At 36.4% G+C, this 25,520-nt stretch overlaps 1 protein-coding gene across 5 annotated transcripts in view; it reads left to right on the forward strand.

Annotated features, from left to right (window-relative positions):
- Positions 1-25,520, forward strand: part of ABCA4 (ATP binding cassette subfamily A member 4) — a 122,193-nt gene that overhangs the window by 19,825 nt on the left and 76,848 nt on the right. For all 5 annotated transcript variants that reach the window (XR_011921922.1, XM_072419855.1, XM_072419856.1 and 2 more), the window contains exons 4-8: positions 3,322-3,463; positions 8,679-8,818; positions 12,292-12,419; positions 18,988-19,185; positions 25,337-25,426. Coding sequence is in view for 4 of the 5 variants with exons in the window: in XM_072419855.1 (XP_072275956.1) it covers positions 3,322-3,463; positions 8,679-8,818; positions 12,292-12,419; positions 18,988-19,185; positions 25,337-25,426 (698 nt within the window). In the remaining variant the exon portion in view is untranslated. The remainder of the gene's footprint in view (positions 1-3,321; positions 3,464-8,678; positions 8,819-12,291; positions 12,420-18,987; positions 19,186-25,336; positions 25,427-25,520) is intronic.

Consider the following 25,520-nt stretch of genomic DNA (forward strand, 5'->3'; position numbering starts at 1 on the left):
AAGAATAGTCATCAATATATGTACTGGGTAAGCAATCTCCCTATCCAACCTTACCAGAGAAATGGAAATATAGGCAACCATTGCTGATCTCTCCTGAAAATGTAGGTGGCCCGGCTGTCATGTTGATACAATAGCCCAAAAAGGTCAAAACACTGACCTGGAACAAGTATGATCTCAGAGACATACTGGCTTCATGCTTGTGAATCATTATTAAACACAAAGACAGGAAATAAACATTTTCAGAGATCAGCAATGGCAGTGCACATATTTCTCAGTAAAGGTCTCCTTTAACTGAAAAGAGTCTGTATACACTAACATTTAAATTATTAGTGCACCTTCATGGTTAATACAAGGATATTGGCCAATCATACATTGATACCAACAACTGGTACTGGCTTAAACTTTCAGTGACCTTCATACATTTCCAAGACTAGAGTACCTTGGACCTCTAAAGTCAATAAATGTTGTGCTTTATTTCCTCAATTGAAGTCAATTTGATTGCATTGTAATGGTATTGTAACATGTGAAGTCATGATAAAGAAATGCCAAATCCACTATAAAAGTGTGCAAAGTCATAATGAAAACATCCTAAACTCTTGCATGCATGAACCTAAACAGTGTTATAAGGTTAATGGCTAATTAACCATCATTAGAACTCCTAGAGGATAGGAGGATAAAGGAAAGTAACTTTATATGGGCATCTGGTTTGTTTGCTTAAATATATTATGGGCTTTATATGGGCTTTTGTTTGCCTCAAGTGGGTTTTAAATCCCCATACCAGTCTGTGAAAATGCAGGCCAGAGGGGGGGTCAACTGAAGGACAAATGCACTTGCCGATATACTTTAACTGACCTCTGAAGCATCCTAATATGATGTCAAATTGTTGTCCTCAACACAAGTCCAAGACCATTAACATAGGCCATAAAATAGTGAATTCACTAAACTCTTAGCAGACGCATCTAACTGTCTGTAAACTATTCCTGGCTCCTATGACCAGACTACATATGACTTTGATGTATTTGTTTATTGCAAAGCACTTTTTGGTCTTTTTTAGACAACCTGATCATAAGCCTCCTTATTTTGATTACTACAGGCAAATTAAAAAATAAAACATCATGAAAGTACATAAGTCCAAAAAAAGGTGAAAATAAAACTAAAAAGACTTGCACCGAAGGCAGGTCCAGAGAATCACTATAGTAACTCACCATATAAAAAATAATTTTTGAAAAAAAATAATTAATACAAAAACATTAAAGTTCTAATTAACATTCATATAAAAGTACAAAGCACGTTATAGATAAGTGTTTTTCCCATAGAGTGGTTGGATAATGTGGTTTAAGATGACAGGATTGTCAAAACATTGACCAAGTTTTTTTTTATGTAATAAATGGTGGTCCACTTTAAATGAACCAACAGTTCTTAGATGAAAATGATGTTTCAGCACATATGTTTTGGTAAATTCTCATTTCTTTTTCATAGTAAAAAACAGCTTTTTCCAGAGAGAGATTCATCTCAATAAGACCACTTAGTGCATCCTTGAGAAATTAAAAAAAAGTATGTGTTGAAAAATCAACAACATAAGAAGGAACTGTTGGCTCATTACAGAGAACCACCCTTTGTTACATAAAAAAAACATAGTATATGCTTGGAGAGGCCTGTAGCCATAAGAAATTAGGTGCAGGGCCTATATGACAGGATGTGAGGCCTGGCCCAGGTGTGTTAAGGGTTATTAAAATGTAGTAAGGCTAGAGGAGGCTGTGCTAGGGTGGAGCGTGAGAAAGGAGGGGTTTAGGAATAGGATGAGTTAAAGGGGCTAGACGGAAGTGGGAGGCCCTCTTTTGGAAAATAAAGTTTCCCGCCCACCCACTCCTTCTTTTATGGTTATAATTTGTAAGTTTAGTTTGTTTTAGTGGTTGGAGTTTCAGCAGGCAAGGATCCAGTGCATTGGAAAAGTGGTTGATTTTGGCAGGGGGGGGTCCTCTTTGGTGGGTTCTCCCCCTTTATGGTGAACCGATGTTTATGGCTCCTGAAGTAGTGCTGGGCGGCTAGGGGCCAAGGTGGAGATGTTGGATGAGTTAAATTCCTGTTAGGTATGTATTTTGCCTTCTGAGACCTGCAGCCTGGTTGTTTGGGTGTATAACTGGGAGTTTGGAGTTTGATAACATTATGGATATTGTTGTTATGGTTATGTATTATTAAAAGGGGGGAATTAGGTTGTTGGTTAGTTATATTCAATTTATTATGTTGGCGTTATATAATCCCGGTTTAGTAATAATTATAATAATAATGGAGTATTATGTTATGCTAATGTATGCTTGCATATCAAAAGTGTAAAATGTATTTATTTATTTTGTCATTTATTTATTTTTGGATATTTGTTTGTTTATTACTTGAATGGTTAATTTATTAATTGGTTTGGTATTTATTGCTTGCCAGCCAATTTAAATACAAGATTGGTCTCTCAGTATTTAATGGTGGGGGAATGGTAAACTGGTGGGGGGCTTGGGGGGAGGCGGAGGTTCTGAGAGTGGTGGTAAAGGATGGGCAAGAAGGTCCGAGCTACCCTGGTCATGACAATTCTACCGTCTTAAAAAACATTACCCAACCACTTTGTACCTTATGTGCTTTGTACTTTTTTGTGAACGGTAATTTGAATTTTATTGTTTTTGTAGCAATAACATTTTATGTTTTTATTATTTAGGTGTTGTTTCATAGTCCCACATTTAATTAGTGATTATTTAGACCTGCCTTCAGTCTTCTTAGTCTTTTTTTTTCAATGGTATTTATTTGGGATGTGGCATCTTGATTTAGCATGCTCAACATAACTTCTCTGTGTAATTTTTTTATTCCCTTAATCAGCTGAACAAGGTTGCAAAAATAACCTTATGCATTTACTTAATATGGCCATGTTTAGTGAGCTGGCTCTGTAATATTAGACAGCTGATAACATATACCAGAATGTATATTTTATGACTTGATTTATTGTCAGTCTTTATTTTACCTCTACAAGCCTACGGTTACCTTTATAGCAGACAATTATTTATATTTGTTTAAAACACTATTATCTTATCAGGAGTAGAAACTTTTCCACCAGTCATTGAGGAGAATAGGACGTCATAATTTGCCCCTGGACGGCATTGGTTTAATACATGCATACCTTCTAACAGATAAAATCCAGACATAAGAAAGAGGGGAAAAAAAGCTTCACAGGCAACCTAAAGGAATGTAGCATGTAGACTTCTGATGTTTTGACAAGCGTTATTTTAAACGTTAAATTTTAATTCTTTTCCTCCCATTTTATTTTTTTATCTATTTACATAGGCCATTTTCCAAACAAGGCGATGCCCTCCGCAGGGATGTTGCCATGGTTACAAGGAATTTTCTGCAATACCAATAACCCTTGTTTTCGAAGCCCTACACGTGGAGAGTCTCCTGGCGTGGTTTCAAACTACAACAATTCCATGTAAGCAGTCATGCCTGTATTAAGCGATTAGCCCTGATGGCAATATATTTACATTCTACTGATATCTCTTGAGACATGGCATTTGTTGGTGATTCTTCATACTTAGCTATACGTTTTCACGTCAAGGAAAAAGTTCATCCACAGGTGAAACATTCTCCCGCATTCTTTGAAAAACTTGAGTCATAGTAAATACCATAAAAAATGTATGGCAGGAGTATGGGGGTAGGGGAATTTTGAGGCACCTGTGTTTAGTCTTTACAGAAGGAATCAGAAATTTACTAACAATGTAGTTTATCCATTACCAAGAAAGAAAATGGATGGCATTGTAAAAAGGAGTGTTATGGGGTGGGTACAGGTGGGAACAGCATGCCCTTGATTCTTTAGGGAGTGGGCACGCGTGCCCACTCCTATTTTGCAAAGAATTATTTTGTGCTGTGTGTCCCTGGCTTGTCTGGGCCCCCCCCCACACCGCTGGGGGGTACCCCCGTTAGAGCCGCGGACCATGTCTCCCATATGGAATTGCAGGCTCGGGGAGGTGGGCGGGTTTTCTCTCTGAACACAACCCGCCCACTCTCTCATCACATGCTCAGAGTGGAGAGTTGGTGGGTTCCGATATCCTGGCGCCACTCCGGGGGAAGTTTCTCACCCTTTAAGTCACATATAGGCAGGGTGTAGTGGGGCGGACACATTTACATAACAATGATGTGCATGCGCACTCACCATGTATAGTACCATGCCCCCTCTTTATTTTTTTATGATTACACCCCTGATTGTAAATATCTCCATGTAAGTGTCTAGTTCAGCAAAACTCTAACCTTTCACACATCACCAACACAGAACACTAGTAGAATAATAGTAAAAAAAATACACTTTAATAAACTTTATGAGGGTTAAATGTATGCAAATAAAGATTAATCACAAGGGGACTTCATTTCAGATCTTGCTACCTTTGGTATACCCAACCTTACTGGCCAAAACATATTTACTTGGATAACATCCTGATGGTGGAAGGTTCATGTTTCATATAATTACCTATTGACTCCCAATTACATGGCCATTTGGCACTTGCTTTGGATGCACATGCAGGTAGGGATAGGAAAAATGAGAAATGTGTTTTCTCCAAATTTTTTTGAGTTTATTGCAAAGCCCCTGAACATTGTATTGTCAATGTTAAGAAAATGGGTCAGGGTGGCATGTTGGGCTTTGCAGCTAAAAGGTCAGCAAGATACATTTCCAAAATGGCCAAAAATAGCCTATATGCCAGATTTGTTACAGATTGGACCACCTGCAACCAAGCAGAAACATTGGCCACCTGATATACATGGATTAATATTATTATTATTATTATTATTAATAATAATAATAATAATAAACAGGATTTATATAGTGCCAACATATTATGCAGCACTGTACATTAAATAGGGGATCGTTTTTATCTTGCTGCATGAAATTGGTAGGCCATGCTGTAAAAGCCTCAGAGTACTACTTTCTAAGCAAGTGTGTGGAGAAGCAAATGTAGCGTGCTTTTGACATTGATTTGCAATACTTCTGAGAATAATTCAAATATGTTGCAGACCTACATTTGACCTGTTTTAGCTGTTTCTGTTCCTTTAGGTGGTTAAATCTGACTAATGCAAAATTGTAATGCGTGCATTAAACTAAATGATAATGTTTTTGGCAAATCTGCTAACATGTTTTTATTTTTAGCACACTGGTTGCCTTAATATGATTGTATATTTGTTTATAGGTGTGCACCTACTTAGGGCAACCCCAAAACAATGGCTGCTAAGGTAGAACTTTTCAAGCCTCAACATAACATAGGATGATCTACAATCTCATTAGTGGGCCTTATAAATGAATACAAACGAATGATCTGGGATAGGATGAGCAACTGGTTGCTTTTCTGCTGATTATCTAAATTACATTACAGCATGCTATCTTTTTAGGGAAAATTTCGATTTTTCATCCAGCATTTACACAGGCATGCAATGCTCTTTATTAATATACAAACAGGAAACATAAAAAAATGTTAATGATGCTTTTGTCGTAATGGGGTCAGCAAGTGACAGGACACAGACCTTTAATTCTAAATGCTAGACAGGTGAAAAAGCTGCAGACAGCAAACAGAGGTGGATAAATCCCTTCAAAACAAAAACCTTTTTGTTAGCAGTAGCTGCCTGCTACAGGATATGTGACATGGGTGATAAGAAAATAGGTGTTGTGGTGTCTAATATAGTCCCAGTCACTGCCAGCTTTCTGTGTTTTTTTTCTCCAAGCATCCTGTATCCTATGTGCATATGGATAATATTCTAACAGATAAGCAAGGATATTAAGTAATCAATGGTAGACACTTAATACTCTTTATCATGACCTGTATTTGGGATATGTCCCCCACTCAGTTTATTCAGGGATTCCAGCCCTGTCCAGCGCTCATTGAAGACATTATTTAATTAAAATGTCTAGATATTGTTGTCAGTTCCCTACTGATCTTTCAGGTGAATCAGTGAAACTAAGGAAGTATTTTGTTACCATAACTAGAGATATGTTATGTGTTTCATATGTGTCATTGCACAAGGGAAGACTTGTTCTTATATGTTATTAAATGTTGAAGGATATTACCTATTCAGAATAGACGCTTCCATTCCAGTTTCACTACTAGAGCTTGCTTTTAGTGCAATGTGCCAAATACTGTGCATTTTCATGATTGCAAACATTTATGTGATAATATTTTGTCATTCCTAATTATACAGTCTTATATCTTGGTAAATTTTCCCCAATACTTAAGATGTTACATGTTCATGTAAACATGGTCTCTTATTGAGATTGGTGATTGTCAAACCTGCACAAGTTCTTTTCGCTACTGGTTAGTTGAAAAGTTAATTTCACAAGCTCATTCAGGAAACTTTAGCTAAGATAAATATCATGGAGTATTCTTAATGGCAATCACCATTCAGAATTAAGTTTACAAGGTAGCCAAAAGGCTAGGAGCTGGTTGCTATTATAAAAAACACTTTAAAGGTCACCACTTGTGAAAGTGCTCACCAACCCACAATTTGGCAAGTGATGAACACCTAAATATCAGCACAAACTGAACTTTGGGCAACAGGAACCTTATTCCTAATTGTGATCTATTTAGAATGCAGAGACCAAAGTATCATTAATTATATTGACGAGTGTAAAAAAATCAGTAGTATTTGGAGATCTGCCTGGTTGTTTGAACTTTTAGGTTTCCGTAAACAGAAGGTGATTATTGCACAATCTGGTAAATTATGGCAAGCTCACAAGTTGTTAGCTCACAAATCAATATTCATTTTGTGATTGATGTGATTAACCCTACTGGTCCACTAATCTTGGGAAGAACTTTGGCTAACTTTTCCAGGCCAGTCACCTTTGTTCTTTGTTAGGGTATACTCAATTGTATCTCACATAAGGAGCTAAACAATAGCTGCTCTTTATTTATAAATAATACCCTTATTCATTACATATTCCCATGTACGTAAATTAGAAAACATAATGCATAGATAGACTTATTTGGCCTTGAAGAGACATTATAGTTTTAATGGCATTCTTACCTAATAATAATAAGAATCATTTGTTTTTAGGTTGATCCAGTTCAAATATAATGGTTGTGTGTGTACTGGCTTCTAAATTAATCATATCACAGTTTGTAAAACCAAGCAAGGATGTCATTCACATTTTTTGATAGAAGACCATCACTAGAAGGATTGTTTTATAGATATATATATGAAATACAAGCATGAAATAATAGAATGGTGTAGGGAAGCAATACCTGGCCAAAATGAGTGTGACTAATCCTAAAGTTTTTAGTTTTTTTTTAAGATCTACTGAGGGCCTCACGTATGGAAAGTAAATGTATAGCCTAAACATTTAATTGAAGTTGTTTTAATGGAACTGGGAAGATTTAGTCAGGTTAATGAGAGAGACAATGTGGAACAGATTCTCCAATGGTACAAGAATAGAGTTCTTAGCGCCAGCCCCAAAACATTTTTTATTACTCTTGTAATTAACCCTGTCAGCCTAATTTTTGACCCTGTTGGGGACATTTTCCCTTTAACTTCTTTACTTGGAGACTGAGCAGGGATTTAGCTGAAATCTCTCCAAATTTAGGAGAACTGGACAGTCAATCTAAATGGAGAATTGAATCTTGAATAGCCAGTACAATTTACTTTTCTTTCTCTGAAGATTTACCACCACTTCTTGCTCTGGTGACAATTGTACAATTTTATATTTTTTCCACCACTTTGTGTAGTTGATAACAGTTACCAAGACAAATGGAGGGGGTGCTTCAAGCAAACAAGTACACACACAGCAGGAAAAAACCTAAAGGGAGATTACTCTTCCACACTAGAAGACAAAAAATGGTTTTGGCTGTGCACTTAAATTCCAGAAAATCCTGAAACATGATGGTAACTCATTAGTTATAAATGCAATTATTACCTTTTGACTTAATAATAGAACCTTCAAATTTACATTTAAATTTTCAAATCATTTGGGGGCTACAAATAGGGAGTGAGTGACCCAAAAGTATAGGTTTGACTTTCTACATTGATTCAACGGGAAATATACAGAAAGACAGAACCATACTTATACAACCAGAGATGGGCTAATGCAAACATAAATGTGTGTAAAGATGTATTTTTTTGCCACAACTGAAAATATACATAGAGACAACCGGAAATATTTCTGTAGTGTCATGGCGATGACACATTTGGTAGGGACACCACACCAGTGGTGGACTTCCCATCCCTCCCATCAGTGACCTTCATCTATGTCTCTGTCTATGGCACCCCAGTCCATGGCCTATGCAGCCTTTGCAGAAATCCAGCCCTCCGTGTCACCTGGTGCAGCTCGCCCTCCTTTCCCTCATTTGCCCCTAGTCATATGACTGACTATACTATTCCTTTAAAACATTCTTTCACATTTTGCGAAAGTTCAGTAAATTCAGGGATCTGAACTGACTGATTGAAACATTTCAAGAAATAATTACCATTCTCAAAGGATGTCTTTATTATTTTTTTCGTCACAAGATAATTTAGCTAACACCACATTTTTAGCCCTGTGAATTGGCGTCTGCTAATCTAGAAGCACCTGCACAATGTTTCCTCAGGACAGTGCGGGTCTCTGAAGCTTTATCAGTTTGCTGGTTTAGCCTCTTTCCGTAACAAATATCCATTTGTTCTTTGCTTCTTCTTAGACTTGCCAGAGCTTATAAAGATGTCCAATATGTTCTTTTAGAGAAGCCAGAAATCCAGCACCTTGGGAGGATTTGGAATGAACTGTATACAATGTCTAATTTCATGGATACACTTCGAACCAACCCCGGAAAAGTTTCAGGTAAACTTATAGTTGCTCACTTTGAGATTTGATAACATGATTTCTAGCCTATGAAACAGGAAAATAAAGTTTATTATTCTTTTCTTTTTTTTTACTTTTGGATGAAGTAGACAAGATTAAGATGCTTTTTGCCAACTGATATTTCCCCACCTTTTTTCTGTTTTAATAATAACACAATTTTTTATTTTCTTTTACATTTAGTGGTAGCAATAGTGTCAAGAAAAATAGGGTAAATATTCCTAGCAGGGACAAAAACTGAAAAACAAAAATGACAGCCTTCAAACCAAAAAAAGAAAATTTTGTCTGCGGCTACATTTTAAGTAGGCCAAAAAACTTTACCATGAGCACCCTTGGTATGACTTTTCTGACCTCAGGAGTAAGCCCTGTCAACCTCCTGTCCAATTATTGGCCACTAAAGTTGTCTCTTTGGAAAGGTAGATGGTCGGAGTTCAGTGGGTTAGGATAAAGAATATGTATACTTTAGACATATGTAGGCTTTAACTTTAGACTGCTGTGCTGATCAGAAGATTTTAATGTATTCTGAATCACTGACCACCACAAGTCTATACCCCGACATCCTAGATGTAATGAATCAATCCGCCTGATTTTATAAAAGCTCTCCAAGGCTGGAGAAGATACACTTTTATCAGTGAATCTTGGTGATTCAGCAACCTAGAATGGATCTCCTCAAGGATTGAAAACATTTTCTAACAAATAGCTAATTACTTTTAAGAAATCCATTCCAGGTTTGCTGAATCACCCAGCTTCACTGATGAAAGTATATCCTCTTCAGCCTTGGAGAGCTTTATTAAGTCAGGCCCAATGACTCATTACATAATACATAATACAGAATGATTTAAGATTCGGGACAGACAGTCAGGAGACGGCCATGTATGACTCCCCTTAGTTCTCTCAGTGTAGGATTCCTTTATTTATTGACAAGATATGATGTCCCCTAACACTGAAATATAGTTTTCACATATTTAGTGTGTGGCCACTGCACAACTAACCTGCTGCATATTGTTTTCTCTGTTAAATTCTAATCCGACCAAAAATCCTGATTTATTTAAAGAAATAGATTGCTTTCTAGTTTAAATCTAAGCAAAGTAAATATTTAATTAGGTGCTTCTGGCTGGTGCACATTCCGCAAATCATGCCAACAGAAAAGTTTTTCTTAACCCATTTCTGAAGAATTGTCACAATGGTTTTTTTTCTCATTTATATAGAAATTACTATATATTTCTTAGACAGAAAAGACTGAGATACCAATAATCTAAACTATTCCATAACAAAGTCTGTGTCAGTAGCTGAAGTTAATTTCCATGTTCCAGCAAATGTGCCGGCATTTTAGAGACTTTGCTAAGTACAAGTGCACAGCATACATTAACAACAAAGGATAAAAGCAGTGAGGTTTAAATACTGTACTTCACATTAATGTACATAAGACACAGACCCACATGTCTGTATATCTTCAACCCACTCTGCTACAGCTTCTCTCATTTGTCACTGTCATAGTTAAGTGGGACCTTAAAAGATATTGTTGAAGTGCAAATACCAGACAACTGAAAGTTTCAAACAATTGTAATTAGTCTTCTGTAGCAGAATTCCTTGCATAACATTTTGAACATTTTATGTCTATGGTTTATTAATTAAAACATATTTCAGATCATATAATGGGTGACTTCTGTTGTCAAAGCAACACTTGTATAACATGGGCATAGCATGGACATGTATGCATACCTCGTTTATATTAGGAATTTTACATGTATATGAAATATTCCCATACTCAAAGTGCTTTTATTACACATTCTGAATTTTTTTTGACAACAGAAGGTAAATTACAAGGTAGAGGGTGATAGCATTTAGGGTGATGTAGAGCAAGAGCTAACAGAAGGTTTACTATCACATAATGGGCCTGATACATTAAAGCTCCAATACTGGAGAAAATAGATCAGTGTTTCTAGACCGGAGTTCCAAGGAAACCCAAGGGCTCCTCGAGTGGTTGCGGGGGGTTCCTTGAGAAGTAAGAAATTTGTGACTTTTAGGTAAATTATACCTGATATCAGTGATCTTTATGGCTATCTGTAAGGATGGCAGCCTCCCCAGTGGCCATCAATGTAGCAGATTGCAATGATGACTGAGACAATGTACTATGAGTTGTGTCTATAGCAGCGTTCGCCAACCAGTGGTCCGCGAGAAAATTTTAGGGTTCTGTGGCTCTGGACGGTGCATCCCTGAGCAGGGTCAGGAGAACGACCCCGCTGGGGGGAAGCACCGGCCAGAGCCGCGGACCACGTACCCCGTGCTGTTCCCAGGCTCAGAGAAATGGGCGGGTTGTGTCCCTGCACAAAACCCGCCCACTCTCTTATTGCAGGCTCAGATCTGCGATAGGAGAGTGGCGGTGTTTGTCCTAATGATGTCACTCTGGGGGTTTCTCCCCCTTTGAGTGACACCCGGCTTACCGCGCATGCACGGTCGGGAGCCGGTGATAGTGTTCCGCAGACCTGAAAAGGTTGACAACCCCAGGTCTATAGTAATTATAGCAGGGGTTCCCTGAAGTCTTGAACATTATTTCAAGGGATGCCCTATGTTAAAATAGTTGAGAACTATGAGATTATGAGACTATCATGGAAGAACCTGGGTGATCAAGCAAACCTGAAATAGATCTGGCCCAGGATTAACAACCATTGCCAAGCACTAGCAAGGTTTACTAAATCACCCAAGTTCACCCATAACAATCCAGACTTGGAGAGCTTTACTAAAACACGCCCATTGAGTATGTAAAAGTGCCTTTTAATGGTTGGTTGTGATTAAAAGGCACTAAAAGGATAAATTTGACTAAATCCTTTATTTATTATTAAATTAGGTATGGGTTAGAACCTTAGATATCACTGTCCTTTTCCCTGTAAAAGGGAATTGTCCTTGTTTCTTGTTAAAAGATATGGTGGAACCTATACATTTTTTAATTTTTTTTGTGGAGTGGGAAAGGACTAAACCTTTTGCCAAATATTTGCCGTATATTTTCTTTTACAGTGACACTTATTATTCTAATGTATATAATAATATAGGTGGCAATTCAATTGGAACATAGACATTGTTAAAATCCCAATCAAGGTTCTAACCTCATTCTATCCAAAACTTTAACCTTAAGTTGTATTAATATTGTTATTGATGTTACTATAATTTTTGGGTTTTTTTTAGCACAATAAACTAGCTAGGTTTTCCAGTGTAAAGGTTGCAGAAAAGCAAAGTATTCATTAAGAGAATTCTTTTAGTCAATATGAATAATAGATTTAGGGTTAGGTTGGATTGAGTTCAGGTTAAGGGCCAGTGTTAGATTTAGAGGTGGGTGTAAGGGTCTTAAAGGTTGAGTTTCATGGTTTTTAGGATAAGGAAGGCTTAAGATAATTTTAGCTGAAATATTTATGTTCTGTACATGTTTAATGGCTTATCACTAATGTTTGCCTACCCAGGGCGTGGTATAAGAATCAGAGACATCCTAAAGGACGATGAAGTTCTGACTCTGTTTTTGCTGAAAGATATTGGACTATCTGACTCTGTAGTGTACCAGTTAATTAATTCACAAATCCGGATAGAACAGGTAAGAATACGATGATTGGTTTTCTTTATTAAATTTGGTGTAAAGAATTCTGACTCCAAACTCTGTAATGTTTACACCACCCCCTGACCTTGTACAAAAAAAAGATTCTGACATAAATATGGTATACTGCATCAAAGACCCTACCTAGTGCCTAATGTGTAAGGTGTTCTTAGGTTTACAGAATCTGGTTGGCTGATCAAGTATAGACATTTATTGTATAGAATAATTTTATTTTAACTTATACAGAACAGGGGTCAAACTGTATGCACAGGACAGACACACATTTCATTCTGATATTACATTTATCTAATCATATCAAATCTTATAAAATGTGATAATCTGAACATTTACACCAATGAAACATTAAATAAGAATGACAACACTAGTGGAGATGATACTTTCAACCACTGGAACATCAAAATTTTCAGTCTAGATACTAATGGTGTTTCCAGTTGACATCCACAGCAGTGTTACAAGTATAGGTTCTAGAAGACAACCATCTGCAGGTTTCTTATCTAAAGCTCTTTTTTGAATACCTTTTAGGGATTAAAAGTATTTTTTTTATCTCCAATAGAACTCTATTCAACACTGATAATTACCTTATTATGATATATACCACTTTACAGTAAATTTATGATTTGGTGATGCAGGACAAACCAACAATTTCATTTAACTGAGGCCCTTCTGAGTTGTTCATATTTTATTCCGCTTATTTGTTGCTCTCTTCAGCTGAAAATAGAGAGAGGACAATTTTCCTACTGGGTGCAGCCAATCATCCAGCACAATCCATGTGTCATGTCGGAGGAAGGCAAGGGCCTAAAATGCTCCTCTTACCCCGAAGTACTGATCATTTTCTTTTGCTCCTGGTTTCCAACACAAAATAGGGGGAAAATAGAGGGTGAATATATACAATGAAGGAGGCAGTTCAGGGACCTGTTGGTTTGTCGTGTATTAACTTTAATATTATGAATGAATAATATGAAAATGATTTACACTTATGATAAGCATGTAAACAAATTATTTCCCAGCACTAGATCAATAAAAAGTGGAAAAAAAGCAGCAAATAAGATGTGAAAATACAAATTAAAAAATAATCAGCACTCTAATATTAGATTAATAACACAATTATCCATTTAACTTCCTCTGATGTTAAGATTTGGCATTTACCTTATCTAAAAAAAATATTTTATGAAACCGGAATTCATTTATTGCACCAGTAGTTTCTATTTATAAGGAATCAACAATCTATGTTAATCGCTTATTGTGCAGTGACACTTTGTGACAGCTTTTATTTCCAGAATTGACATATGTTGCCTTTCAAGAATGATCAGTCGACAGTAAAGCCATTATTGACAATCAGTGTAAAGAGGGGAGGATGAGCTGTGTTTTTGTGAATAGAAACCTCTAGAATTCCTTACAAAAGGATATTGTGTGACCCAGTTCCCACATGTGCAGGAAGGCAAGTTTAAACAATGCAAAGTTAATTAAAAGATCAGTTTTATTTTGACCTTAAATTTATTTTGTTAAAAAATTGATGTTGAATATGAATATTATGAGATTAAACATTGTTGTTTTGTTTTTTAATTTAGAGTAAACCTGTGTCGGGACCATGTACACCTAAGTTTGTGTATTGTGAACAAATAGTAAATCAGTAAAACAAGCACTCATTAATACCTGTATCTATAAGCATTGTGGTAGTCTGCAATTTGACTTTATTATTTAATTCATCTATGGTTTCTCTTACTAGAGTTAAACTTTTTAAATTTCCACCCTCAGCTGCCAACCTTCTCCCAAATTCTTGACTGTGTAGCCCTACCCTGGTGCACAGCCTTTAAAGAAATAAAAGGCTACTGTTCATACATACCACTCAGCCAATCAAGTTGTACTTTTCTAAATGAACAGGACCTGTTCTAAATATGGACCAGCTATGAAGTTTCCCGACCAAGTGGTGCACATTTGCAGTAGGAGCAGGACATTTTTGCTATGCAACACCCAGCAAGCTCACATACTGTACCTGGGGAAGCAGGGCTCAAGGTGAATGTTTAGGTAGATAAGAGAGTAAAGGAAACATTTAAAGGACAGTTTCATTATTATTGAAGTTGTTCTGTAAAAACTCCTTAAAATTAAATCATTGAAGAGGAATAATGTATTTGCATTCAATATCTATTTGCATTCAATAGATTGCATCTGTAGTGCAATGACTGCACTTGTATGTTGCAGCATGAGTCTGTTTGCAGCCACAGTTTTTTGCCTGTGTATTGCAGTGTTGCAGTGCATTTTATCAATTATTATTATTATTATTATTATTATTATTAATATCGTTAATAATATTATTAATAATAATATTAATAATAAACAGTATTTATATAGCGCTAACATATTAAGCAGCTCTGTACATAAATAGGGGTTGCAAAAGACAGATAGTCACATAGTGGCCCAGGAAGAGGAGAGGACCTGGCCATTACCTGGATATAGTAATGATTGTCCAATTGAATTATTACCTGGTTATTGTAACAACTTCCTATTTGAGTTTTTCAACAATTGTTCTCTCATTGCCCATGTATTGTCATAATTGTTGCCTGCACATTACTACAATTGCCTGTCTTTGTTTAGTGGACTATATTGCAACATTACCCTGAAGCAGGTTAATCAGTCACAAACCATACCCCAAAAACAGATATTTTAGCACCTCAATAAATACAACACAATGTCAAATATTTTGGTATTTATCCCCCTTCCTCCAGTAGAATCCAAACTTTTATGGGATCCCAAAGCTTCCCAGTGGTGGCAATTGGAGATGTTAATAATTACTAAGGATTTTCATGACTCCATTAAATGGCTTTGTGAGTGGGTCATAAATACACATTAAACAGGCATGATTGGGGTCTTGTGATCTCTTTGTTTCTGTAAAGATGGCTATGGTTTCAAGTGTCATTCTCAGCAATGTGATCAAGTGTTGTCCCTTAGTGACCTCAACTAATCAGCCTAGAGGTCACTGCTTTTGTTGGTATTATCAGCCGAATCATATGAGTCATCTCACATCTTTACACTAAAACTCTCCCCTTGTGAAGTAAACCATTTGTGGTCAGGAACAGATCAACGGGTCATCATTCTAGTAGCCAGCTTGCAACTTTTAAGTCGCTCATGCCACGCCAACTCTAAGGGAGTTTGGTACTGTCAGTCTCTAACTGCTGACTCATCTCATGAACAGCAGCTAAAGATAATTCATGATAGACCCAAAACTGCCAGATTCACACTGACTCAGCCCTCACTGTCAGTACAGCATTGTGTATTTGTAGCCAGTCAGTTTCTGGGAAAGGCCAGTAAGTAACAAAATAATTCTTTTTTTTCTTTCTCTGTGTGGGAGCCGTAAGCATTGATCTGACCTAATTACAATTCCAGGTTGCTGTGAGCATTAATGCAGACTTCCTTCGTACTGAGTCAGTGACAGGGTGGGGAAAAGGTTCACAAATCTCCTTTATTTACCCTCATTCTTCGAAAATGATTATGTGCGAGGTGCCTCATTAAGTGATTTCATTGGTTTCACAGGCAATACAGAACATCCAAAAAACCAAGGGCAGTTAAAATTAGCATGAATTTCACAACCATTTACAGGATTACAATTTCCTGAGTTGAAATGTTGTAATCGAAAACAAGAACATTCACTTCTTATTCAAATACAGGTTTAGATAGTGTGACATTCTATGAACATGACATCACAGGCCCCTAAATAGGTGTTTTGCTACAGAAAGGTACATTGGGTTATGTAACAAAGTTAATCATAGAAAATATATTGTACTAATCAGCAGTGCATAAAACAGGGACATTTATTCAGATTATAAAAACCTTAAATTGAAACTCTAGTCAGCTGTGAAAAGAGTGGGGAAGGTTTAGGGGCTTCTTTATAAAGGGGTAAATATATTATGTCAGTTTACCCCATTTATCACAACTTTTCATCTCGATTTGCTACTTTTATAATTAATGGAAGTTTTGCATTTCACTGTCTCAAATGGCAATTTTATTTCTGTCCGTGTCCTCTTTAGGGATTTATTTTCATGCTTTCTGTCCTAATCTTGCAGCTCTTTAGCTATTTATATAAAGTGCTCAGTGAAAGCAATAAAAAATAAAAGAAATGTCAAAAATACTTAACTACTCAAATTACACCCTAGCTCTTACACCCCTGTTATTTCCTTCTTGCTGGTGACATCACTGGGCCTTAATACAGGATCTTTGGAAAGCTTAGGATGTCCCCAGCTTTTCTAGATAACACTATAACACCATTGTTTATAAACACTAGGGCTATGTACATATGTCAGATTATTTTTGACGGGGAATCTGACGTGTACAGAGGCTGTCTGATGTCGTTCATGGATCCCAGGCAGACCCATTAACGACAGAAGACGAACGACTAAAATGGAAGTGAAGGGAGGAGAGCGCAGCGAGGTGCGGCTCCTTTGTTCTCCCCCCACCCTTCTCCATAGAATAGAACAGTGCTGTATGTACAGCGCTCGTTCATTCATCTTTAAGTCGTTTGTCATTGGAAGCGATAGTGAAATGTGTACGTAGCCTTATAATTGCTTGTAAACGAACCAGAGGCCCTAAGCCAGTCGGTACCAACACCATGGGCGCAAAATCTCCTTCTTTTGTCCAGGGTCCCATAATTCTTGTTTCCTGAGTATTTATTACATCTTAAGCTCCCTCCCAAATGGGCACCAAACTTGGCCACTAATGGTCAGTCAAATACACCTGGTAGATAATAGGCTCCCCATCTCACTAGAATCAGGCTGCTTCCCAACAACAGGAGATGACCCATTATCTGGCATATTCTAGACTTATACCCCTCTTCTTTATCCTTAAAGGGACCTAGCACCAAAGGTGCACTAAATTTAGCCTAATGCCAAAAAAACGATAAAATCTGGCTTCCAATGAGTTACTTTGGGTTTTCTGGAAACTATCAGCATTTGTAATTTAGTTCTTAGACTAAATTCTTTCAGACTGTGACATACCTTTACAGTATTCCTGTAAATAAAAATACATTTATTGGAGTGACTTCACAAACACAGAAGTGGCGTAATGAGCATCCGTCTACATATTTCTGAACATACCCTAAATACTTGTATAATTCTTCCTCCAAATCACTTAAGCCATCTGTCTCAGTAAAGCATACATTTATACCTCAAACTAGCAATAGGTAACTAAATACACAGAGCCTGACATTAGTTCCACTCCAATGATTTCTCATTTCCCATATTGATTTGTAACCAAAGACATTCCATTCAGTTCTTAGCTGATAAATATGTCTACTGTATGTATGAGGCCTATTACCTTGTTTGCCAGACCAGCCATGACATACTGATAAGGCTTTCATTGATGAAAATTCTAAGATCAGGTTCATTCTGTAACACATTAAGTACTCCAGGTTTCCCTGTACAAAGTCTGTGAAATTTTAGGTGGATTGCAGGAAGGCTATAGACATATATTTTCCCAGCTGAACTGATATTTATATTTAAGACAACTATATTTGTAAATATCATTTATTGATTGGATTATTATATTATGTGTGTACATATTCTTCAAATTTCTGATGTACCCATACGAGATAGTTAACAGAATCCCCAACTTTTCCTTGTCTACATCTCCCTACAGGAAGTGTAATAGAGGGTGTTATGTGTGTTTCCATATGAGCTATAGAAGAGGCAAAGTGAATAATCTCTTTGAACAGAAAAGTTTAGCAAATGTGGTGTAATTATACTTTGCAAATAATTCCCAATCACCGGAAAAGAATATCTACCCTAGCCATGTTTGATGACTAAAATCAGCAAAGTGTAACCGCATTTCATTTCTGTCCCAATAGCAGTGTAGTGAAGTATAAGATAAAACCCCCGGTTGGTACACAGCCAGCTATATCTGCTCCTCAAAAGTGTACTATTTGTCCTATGGATCAGCGATCATTTAAAAACCAATTGAACATCCAATCCTTGGTTGCATCAATCAAACACTATTACATTCAAAGGTGCTTTTGCTCTCGAAGAAAAGCTGTTGATAACCTTTAGATGATGTGTTGGACTTTTGGAGAGCCAAGTAGCTGCTTTTGATGTACAAGCAGTGGATTGATTCCCCATCATCAAGGATCTAACCTTTGATGCAACACTTGGAAGTTTAAAAAAGGTAAAAATCATGGCAGATTCATCACTGTATATGAAGACTGACTGGATTGTAGTAGGGGTCCAGTGTTTTTTTTTTTTTTACAAAAGGTAAGTTACAAAAGTAGATTGTCAGGAGATGATGCAGACCAACACTTATGTATCCAAAAGCCAATTAGCTCACCAGTATATTCCTGAACTTTGAGTATATAAAGGCTGCCTTTGTATATTGTCCCTAGCTCTGCTTTGACCATTGTGCGACCTTATTGAAAATCTCCTAAAATTAACCATCTTTCATTATCCTCATATCTTGGTCTTTTTTGGTTTGTGTCTAAGACAAGCATTTTCTCCAAGTAGTGTTGTTCAATAGCAAGTCTATTTTAATCAAGATGAGTGATGTTTGGTTTGTGCTCTTCTTATTTCAGTTCGCCTCTGGAATACCTGACCTGGCCCTAAAAGACATAGCTTGCAGCCAGACTCTTTTGGAACGGTTCATTATCTTCACCAGCCGCAGAGGAATGCATACGGTCCGCAATGCTATGTGTGTCTTGTCTCAGCAGAGGTTACAGAGGATTGAGGATGTCCTGTATGCCAGCATTGACTTTTTCAAACTCTTTGAAATTGTAAGTTCCCCTAATGTATCTGGATCACATTTCATTCTTTACCTGGAGAATTGGAGAAGGGTTTGGCCTTAATTTGTAATGCTTTGTGTGTGGTGTCAGAAGAACATTGAAATGTATGAGGGAAGAATCCCAGTTCCAAACAATGTTAATGGGACTTTTTCAGTACAAAAGATAAAATCACAAGTTTATATGAACATACATATGAATCCAATCACTTACGGGGCCATGATATTAAATTTTTGTTCTTAGTACAACATGTGTTCTTTAACACGTTTCACATAACTTGATGCATTTATAATAGGACAAATCTTCATATTAGCACATATATATATTTACAAGCCTATATATATATATAAATATACAATTGTCAATTATTTCATTTATGTACCTTATAACAGTGTGTCACTTATTATCCATCTTTCGTCACAGTTTTGTAGAAATATTAAAGCCATATATGGGGGACATCAGTTTCTTGGGATTAGGGTTTCCAGCAGACTACCAGTACACTACCTAGTCCTAAAAAACACCAATTAGACTCTAATGGCTGACAAACACTGAATGTACTTTTGCACCAATAACTTTGTTTAGAACTATCTACGAATATTAGGGATATGGTACATGTAAGACCTATTGATATGTATCGGTAATACTTTTTTACACATAAATAATGGGTGAATAGTACTTTGTATGCTGGAAGTTCATGCCTGTCACCTTGGGAGAATTAACATAAATTAATGGTACTGGAACCTTGAGGGTATCCTATTCCAACAGGTAGTTCTTCTAATTAAGATAAGACTGATATATACACAATACAAAATGTTTTACGTCTTGTTTCTTATTTAAAAAGGGTGGAGTTACAGTCTCCAAAATATCCTTGTACTCACCGTAGGAAAGGGGAGCTTTTTCCTGAATCACTGGTGGACTGCTATGTAACTAATTGAGTTTAAAGCTTTGGCATAGTGAACTTTATTGCTCTCTGCATCTCGTTGAAGAGATTTCCTTTCACCTCATGTTTTGAAAATCTCCCAAAAGTGAGGGTAAAGGTGGAAGAGATTCCTTACAGTCCGTTCCTACTGACAACAGTAAAATTTTTCCATAACTTTTTCATTTTTTGATTCATACCAAATGTTCTAACCTTTTACTTTTTTTCAAAACTAGAAAAATGTTTTGGCCAGAGTTCAGCTTTAAGTGTTATCCACAAATGCATTTCTAGTATCCACTTTCTGAAAACCTGGTATGATGTTGGAAAATATCCACAAATCCATTTATTTATTGGTGTAAACAAAACTTAAGGTTAGCTCAACTTTTCCACTTTTAAGTGGACCTTTGCTTTGCTTTCATTAATTCATGATTACAAGCTAAATAGCACTCATCTATCTCATCTCATATGTGACCTAGGCAAAATCTTTTCTACAGACTTATTGCATTCTTTTATAAATTTACCAGTTCCTCCATCCAGAAGGACCTTCTGGAGCCACAACACACAGCTGAGGATATAAAGATCTGATATATCTAGAAGTGTTAAATGTTGAGGATTCTCCTTGAAACTGCTTTGTTTTGAAGTGGGCAAAATAAGAACCTGCCATCAGCTGAAGAAGAATGTGTTAAATTGTTCTCTTGCAGGGTACATAGTTTTACTTTGAAAGAATAAGGGGCCATGCAATAATTTGTCTGTATTACTGACAGTTAGGATCTTAAGCAAGTTCTTGAGAAAAACCTTTAATTAGGGTTCAACCCGTTTTGAACTTAAAATAATAATGGTTCTTTTAACATTGGTAACAAATACCAAGGTTAATTGGTTGACAAAACCAGGGCAAGTGAGAATTACAAGTAGATTAAAAACATAGATTAAGTCCAGGATGATTCGTTTTACCAGGCTTTGCAATGTTCCTTAATGCATGAGGTACAAAAAATGTCAAATTCAGCAAAATAGACCACAATGGTCTATTTTTACTGGTTTAGTTGCTATGGCCCTAAAAGGAAATGAAGAGATTTTACATTCAGTTAATACTGACATTTCAATTTCGATTGGAATCTAGTAGCACTATCCTAAATAATCACTAATGCTAAATGTACCCTGTAAACTATTACTTCTATGTCATGATAAATCAACTTTTTGCCATTTAAATAGTTGTAACATTTTCCTGAAGGTAATTTTTGATGCTTTTGTTACATTTTGTGCAGTATTGCACTATTGGTATGTAGTCCAGTTAACCTTATAGAAGCAGATTTTTAGGTATAGAAACATTGTATTAACATTTACCTTTACTTTCTTGTTATGGCAGTTGCTAAATTGTCTAAATATGTCTGCAATGTACAGTAAGCATCCAAGTTTGACAACCCTGCCCTGTTCTTGCAGTATATAACTAGACATGGTCAGCCTTTCCCCCATATTGTTCTTTTCTTTCACTGCACCATAAAGACACTTATAAATAAAAGTATGGCCATAACGGGATTTCTCAGCTAATATCATCCTAATATAAAATCATACTGCAATTGAGGGAAAAAAATTGTTAAACAGGATTTAATCCTGATTTAACAAAGAAAAATAACAGTGCATTCACTATGCAGCATTACTGAGCACAGCTCACATTTGTAATGGATAAAATGGCTTCACTCATGTAAATAAATACATGCAAACATTTGGAAACATAAAAGGATATTCTTAAAATTATGATGTTACAGATTATAGATTAGGATTAAATATTCTTAAAAGTATATGAGCCTTTTTTAATATGCCCGAAGACTTTAAAACAATCATTAATTAACTTTTCAATATAATATTTTCTGGAAAAAATGTATACAAGTTTGTCTTGAAGAATGGCCCGGTGGAGGATGTTTGTGAAAAATGATTATCTAAACCATTGAATTTTAATGGGTGAATTACCCAGATTATAGTGGTTAACTCTATTTGATAATCGTAACTCTAATAACCAAATGTGTACTTTCTGTTTATGAGTGACATATTTAAGGCTTTTATTTCTCAGTTAAGTGAAATATTTATGCGTTCCATACAAAGTGTCCAGTGAAAACAGCGAATGTTTCTAGACAATCTTTTGATAGGAAATGGGAAGTAGGTTTTTCTTGGCACAGGACAGAACAAGTCACATTGGTACCTGCAGAGTGGAGAACAAGCCATGTGATCTGAAGGCTCCATATCTGGTTTGCTCAGCTGTAGCTAGTAAAGTGAGCCTCTGTCTGGAACACTCATGTTATTACAGCTGGCCTCTATGCTGTGCATGTTCCAGGAAAAAGGCTCAGTGCAGCCACGGTATGCATATCAGGAAAATGGTTTAAAGTGAAATGCATTTAAAAAGGAATAAATATTTTTGTTATTGGTGTATTAGTCTTAAAAGTCACATTCCAGCTACTTAAATAGCTGGTGTATGGGGGTATTAATAATTTTTTTTGAATATTTGACCTTAAAGATCATGAACACTTGTTTTTGCATTGCTTTGTTATTATCACTCCAACTAACTCTTCCACTAGCCTTGCTACTCTCCTTGCAGGCTTTGGTTGGTGCAGATAGCAACACCACCACTTAAACAAGGATATGGACTGTCACTCAAATACAGTATGACCAAAATATCAACAAGTAGGCAAATTTGAGAGATATCCTAGGCAGTTCATTTAGCCTGCAAGCCTCTGCCTGAAACTAAAGCAGCGTTATGAAAACCTACAATCTAAACAGTTAGTACCCTTCTTTCTACCAATACCACTATAAAATATAGGAGACAGAATCAGATGTAGTATGATTAACTGAACAAAAATCCCTGTGTCAGATGCAAATCATAATGCAGAACAAACCCCAAAAATAAAAAAAATACCAGAAAGTAGAGATTTTTTAGCCTTCAGTGCTGCATGTATGCAGCACGCAGTGTAGAACCATTTATGGGGTGGGCCAGAGCACACTAGGCTGATCCGCCCCAATGGCTCCACCCATCACCAGGGAATGCCCCCTGAAGTGAAATCCCTCTCCTCTGTATGCATTGCGGCGGAGAGAGATTTCCCTTCAGGGAGTCTTCCCTATTTACCGCAGCAGCGGAAGTATCAACACTGGCCAAAGTAAATAGGGGAGCCACTGAGCCACTAACACCCCCTTACCAATCCCCTGATGGCCGGATCGACCAGGGGGCGTTAGGCCGGAACGAACTACTGGCTAGGCCGTATCTGGCCTAAAGGCCGGAGTTGGACGACTCCTGGCTTATAGAGTCAGATGCTTAAAAACATAAAATTAGCATTCAGACAAAGATCCTTTTATAGAAGGGACAAGCAATGTCTGTAATAAAATTACTTTACCTGCCTGATCACATTTTTTAAATATTTTATGAATAGTATATTCCTTTTTTCAAATTTAAATACAATATGTTTTTACTTTTGAAAACAGTGTGTAATACGCACTATTATATATTATATTATAACAGTAAGTATTATTATTATATATAATATTACTATATTATAACAGTAAGTGCCTTTAAAGTTCTAAAGTTGTGGACGTGACACTAAATTGCATACCTGTCTCTGGATATTAATAAAGGATCACATTTTTTAAATACTCTTTCAGGTTCCTTATCTTTGGCCATCTTGATTAGGCAGGCTGGAATGATGCAATTACATGAAAGTTCATTCAATAATACTGGGATAAGCTGAATTGGGCATGTAACAATTATCTACTGTACGTGCAACATTTCATTACAGAGAGACTCTAAAAAGTGGATTTAGGAACCTTCAGTCTGCAGAATCATAAGCTTTGTACAAGGTGTTTAAACCACACAATTGCCAAAAATTTGTAGGATTTGAGCTCCAAGTATAATTATATGCAACATTTTAAGTGATTATACTTTTAACATCTTTTTAGTAATAAAAAGCATAGTACAAGGGTAATATATGTTTCAACCACCGCTGAGACAATTGTAAGAGCTAAATCTTGTAAAAATCATGGTGATCTTACCAGAGGTAATTACTGTTATATATATATGTATTATATATATATATATATATATATATATATATATATATATATATATATATATGTATATATTAAATCAATTGAGCTCAATTCTTATCTGAGAACAATCAGTTATATGATCCAAGTTTTATTGTCGTTTATTGAATATGTAAGCACTGTGGATAAACTAGCCAGTTTTGTTTTCATTTTATGAATGATACTGTGTCGCACGTGATGCATGTTGAGGAAGAACTTTACAGGTTTATTATGTTTGCTTTAAACATTGCACAATATTTGAAAATGTTTGCAAAGTGCCAAGAAAATAAAAAGAGTGCATTGTTTCCTGGGATAAAGCGACTGATTATGTTTTGCTGTGGCTCACAGACAGTTTGGAGGCATACCTTCCATCAGATTACAAATCACTGGCACCTTGTGTGTGACTCTGTACCAGCAATGGTCTAGTAGTAGCAATAACATTTTCTAAAACACAAGGTTGAATAACCTGTTGCTTAGGAAGCTGTCCATCAAAAATGTCTACAGAGAATTTTTTCTTTAGGATAGATTTGTTTTCCGAAGCAATACACCAGTGTTCGGTGCCATCCTTGGGGTACAGCTACTGAAACCTTTCTGGGTACCATTAGAGATATGAGATTTTAATAATGCTGTAACAGAATACCCCGCTAGGATGTTGTATAGGCAAGTGGATCTGACAAAATATGATCCATCAATTTAAGACGTGATTTAATTCACAGGGTTTACTTATCAAATTCACAAAGCATTAAGCCAGCTTCCTAGCTTTGCATTACAGTAATGCATACTTTACCCTAATGGTGGGGACATTTAATAAACCAACACACCTGCACCTTAGCTGTGGTGCACTGCAGTGGGAAAAATAGTGCAGTTACATTTTTTGTGCATTAGCAGCCCATTCAGAGTCATTTAACATCAGTGGCCTGCAATACCACATGTTGGTTTTGATGAGGCACCCCAATGTACCTTGCCATTGCAGTATTGAGCATAGAAATTCACTGTGTAAGCAAAAATGCTGCATGCACAATGTGTGGTCTGTTGTGCATTAGGCAGCCCATTTATGTAATGCAATGCATGTAGGGTATTAAACGACAACAAACAATGCTAGTGTGAATTGGTCTTGCATTGGATCCAAATGATTTGATCCTTTTTTCCTTCTCTCTTTTTTGGCAGCTTCCAACTGTTATAGATGGCAGTTCCCATGGAATAGATCTGAAATTCTGGGGGAAGGTTGCATCTAATGTCTCAGAATCACTGAGAGAAGTAAGTAAATAAAATACTATTTTAATCTTGTATAATGTTAGATTTAGGGTCACTATTCTAATATACTGGATTGGGAAATTTGGAAAAGAAACAG

Source organism: Pyxicephalus adspersus, chromosome 8 (assembly GCF_032062135.1).
Source record: "Pyxicephalus adspersus chromosome 8, UCB_Pads_2.0, whole genome shotgun sequence".
Taxonomy (NCBI): Eukaryota; Metazoa; Chordata; class Amphibia; order Anura; family Pyxicephalidae; genus Pyxicephalus; species Pyxicephalus adspersus.